General features: G+C 20.1%; 1 protein-coding gene across 1 annotated transcript in view; it reads left to right on the top strand.

The window, feature by feature from the left end:
* The window catches only part of LOC124957300 (odorant receptor 2a-like), a 7,958-nt gene that overhangs the window by 3,709 nt on the left and 1,749 nt on the right, over positions 1-2,500 (top strand). Inside the window, exons 3-4 of the mRNA XM_047514227.1 lie at positions 787-1,075; positions 2,280-2,379. Coding sequence (XP_047370183.1) covers positions 787-1,075; positions 2,280-2,379 — 389 coding nt within the window. The remainder of the gene's footprint in view (positions 1-786; positions 1,076-2,279; positions 2,380-2,500) is intronic.

Raw genomic sequence — 2,500 nt, 5'->3', positions numbered from 1 at the left:
TATATATATATATTCTTCTGTAATTTTTATATTATTATTAATTATTATTATTATTATTATTGTTGTTGTTATTATTATTATTATTATTATTATTTTATCTATGCATTCATCATTTTTTATATTCAAAATATTCATTATTTTATAATATATGTGCATACATTTCTCTTTTAATAATTGTAATATTAATTAAACATACATACATACATTTTTTCCTGTAATATTTATATTATTATTCATTTTTATATCATTACTATGTATTTTTATTTTTAAATAATTATTACATACATTATACATTATTATAAAAATTTATCATTTTTTATATTTGAAATATTAATCATACGTTGCTTTTGAAAAGTATAATGTCCTATAAAAAAAAAAAAAAAAAAAAAAAAAAAAAAAAAAAAAAAAAAATAAAAGGGAAGAATATATAAATATTATAAATCATTAATAATCATTGGAAATGCATAAAATGAAAAATCAAAATTGTTAATGTAACAATAGTAACATGTTCACTAAAAAAAAAAATATGAAAAGAAATTAAAAGTAAATCAAAAATAAAGAAAGAAAGTCCAAAAAAACCAAAAAAAAAAAAAGAACCAAAAACAAAAAAAGAACCAAAAGAAAAAAGAAAGAAAATGAAAATTGCAATAATAATCTTTATCGACTGATAACAAATGCGAACATATTTCAATTGATCTATTTATTTCATTTTTTTATATTTTCGTTATTCCTGTTTGTTTTTTCTTTTCTTTTTTTTTTTTGTAATTTAAAAAATTTTTGTTACAGCCAAGGACAACAGTACAAATATTTATATTTTACCTATTCGAATACATACCTTCTTTGAATTATCGAATACTCGTGATTACGTTCTCGTCTATATCTATCTCTTTCCAATGATCTATATGTCAACGTGTCACATGACAGCTATATGCGTCCTCGTCAATCTTGTCCTTTTAATTTGTACCGATTTGTCCATTTTGTCACATCGCATACGAAATATCGATGTCAAATCGAATAAGGACGTCGTCAATCGTAGAATTCGTTCGCTCGTTAAAATGCATCTGAAAATAATCTGGTAAGTTTTATGCCAATATTTTATTATATTTACACGTGTAAATAATATTTATCGTAGAATTATATATTAAAAATCATTATTATTTAAAATTATTAATAATAATTGTTTAACGTGTATATATATATATATATATATATATATATATATCAAATATCAATGATTATAAATAATTAAACAATTTGAATTAAAACGGAAATTTAGAACAAAAATTATTAATTATTTAACAATGTTGATATAATCGTTAATAATCATTAAAAATTCGAATATGGTCGAATAATTAAAAAAAAAATCGATTATTCCACAATTCGAATGTTTATTAAGAATTATTAATTATTTAACAATGTTAATATAATTGTTAATAATCATAAAAAATTCGGATGTGATCGAATAATTAAAAATAAAAAAATAAAAAAATCAATTATTCCACGATTCGAATATTTATTAAGAATTATTAATTGTTTAACAATGTTAATATAATTGTTAATAAATATTAAAAATTCGAATATGGACGAATAATTAAAAAAATAAAAAAAATCAATTATTCCACGATTCGAATAATTATTAAGAATTATTAATTGTTTAACAATTCAAATATTTATTAAGAATTATTAATAAATTAACAATGCAAAAATATAATTGTTAATAATTATTAAAAATTCATATATTCTCTATAATTTAATTCGAAATCTTTCCTTTTTTTTTTGTTTTTTCTTTTTTTTTTTTTTTTTTTTTTTTTTTCATTTATCTAACAAATGCACATAGTCACACAAATATTAATTACTTATGTTTTTAATTTTTCTTCCTTTCTAATAAAATCATTTGCGCCAATGGTTCTAGGAAACATTGTTGAATGAATATAACGAATAAATTATGATAAAAAAAAAAAAAAAAACATTAGATACATATGAAATTAATAGATTTTGAATATGAAAAAATTGTATAGCTTCATTACAAAAAAAAAAAAGAAAAACAAAAAAACAAAAAAAAAAACCAAAAAACAAATGGAAACAGACGAGGAAAGTAGAGATAAAAATGAAGGAAGAAAAAAATGAAAAAAAAAAAAAAAAAGAGAGAAAAAGAAAAAAAAAGGAAAAAACAGAAAAAAAAAAGAAAAATAAAAAGACAAAACGTCTTTTACACGTCTTACGCATAATACAAATCTCTTTTCAAAATTCAATTGATTTTTTTTATTCTCTAATCACAGGATGGCAGAATCATTGGACAATGCCTTCAACATCGTACTATTAGATGAGTTATTAGGTAACAGTATTGTATTGGCAATCTCTATATATTATGTTCTAATGGTACGTATGTCATTCACTGAAATTAATTAATTAATGCACACAAGCAAACACATATACGCATTCTCTCTCTCTCTCTCTCTCTCTCTCTATCTCTCTGCCTTTCTCTCTATCTCTCTGCCTT

This window comes from Vespa velutina, chromosome 25, assembly GCF_912470025.1.
Source record: "Vespa velutina chromosome 25, iVesVel2.1, whole genome shotgun sequence".
NCBI classification, from domain to species: Eukaryota; Metazoa; Arthropoda; class Insecta; order Hymenoptera; family Vespidae; genus Vespa; species Vespa velutina.
Note: the sequence above shows the minus strand (reverse complement) of the source record. Positions and strands in the feature narration are given on the sequence as shown.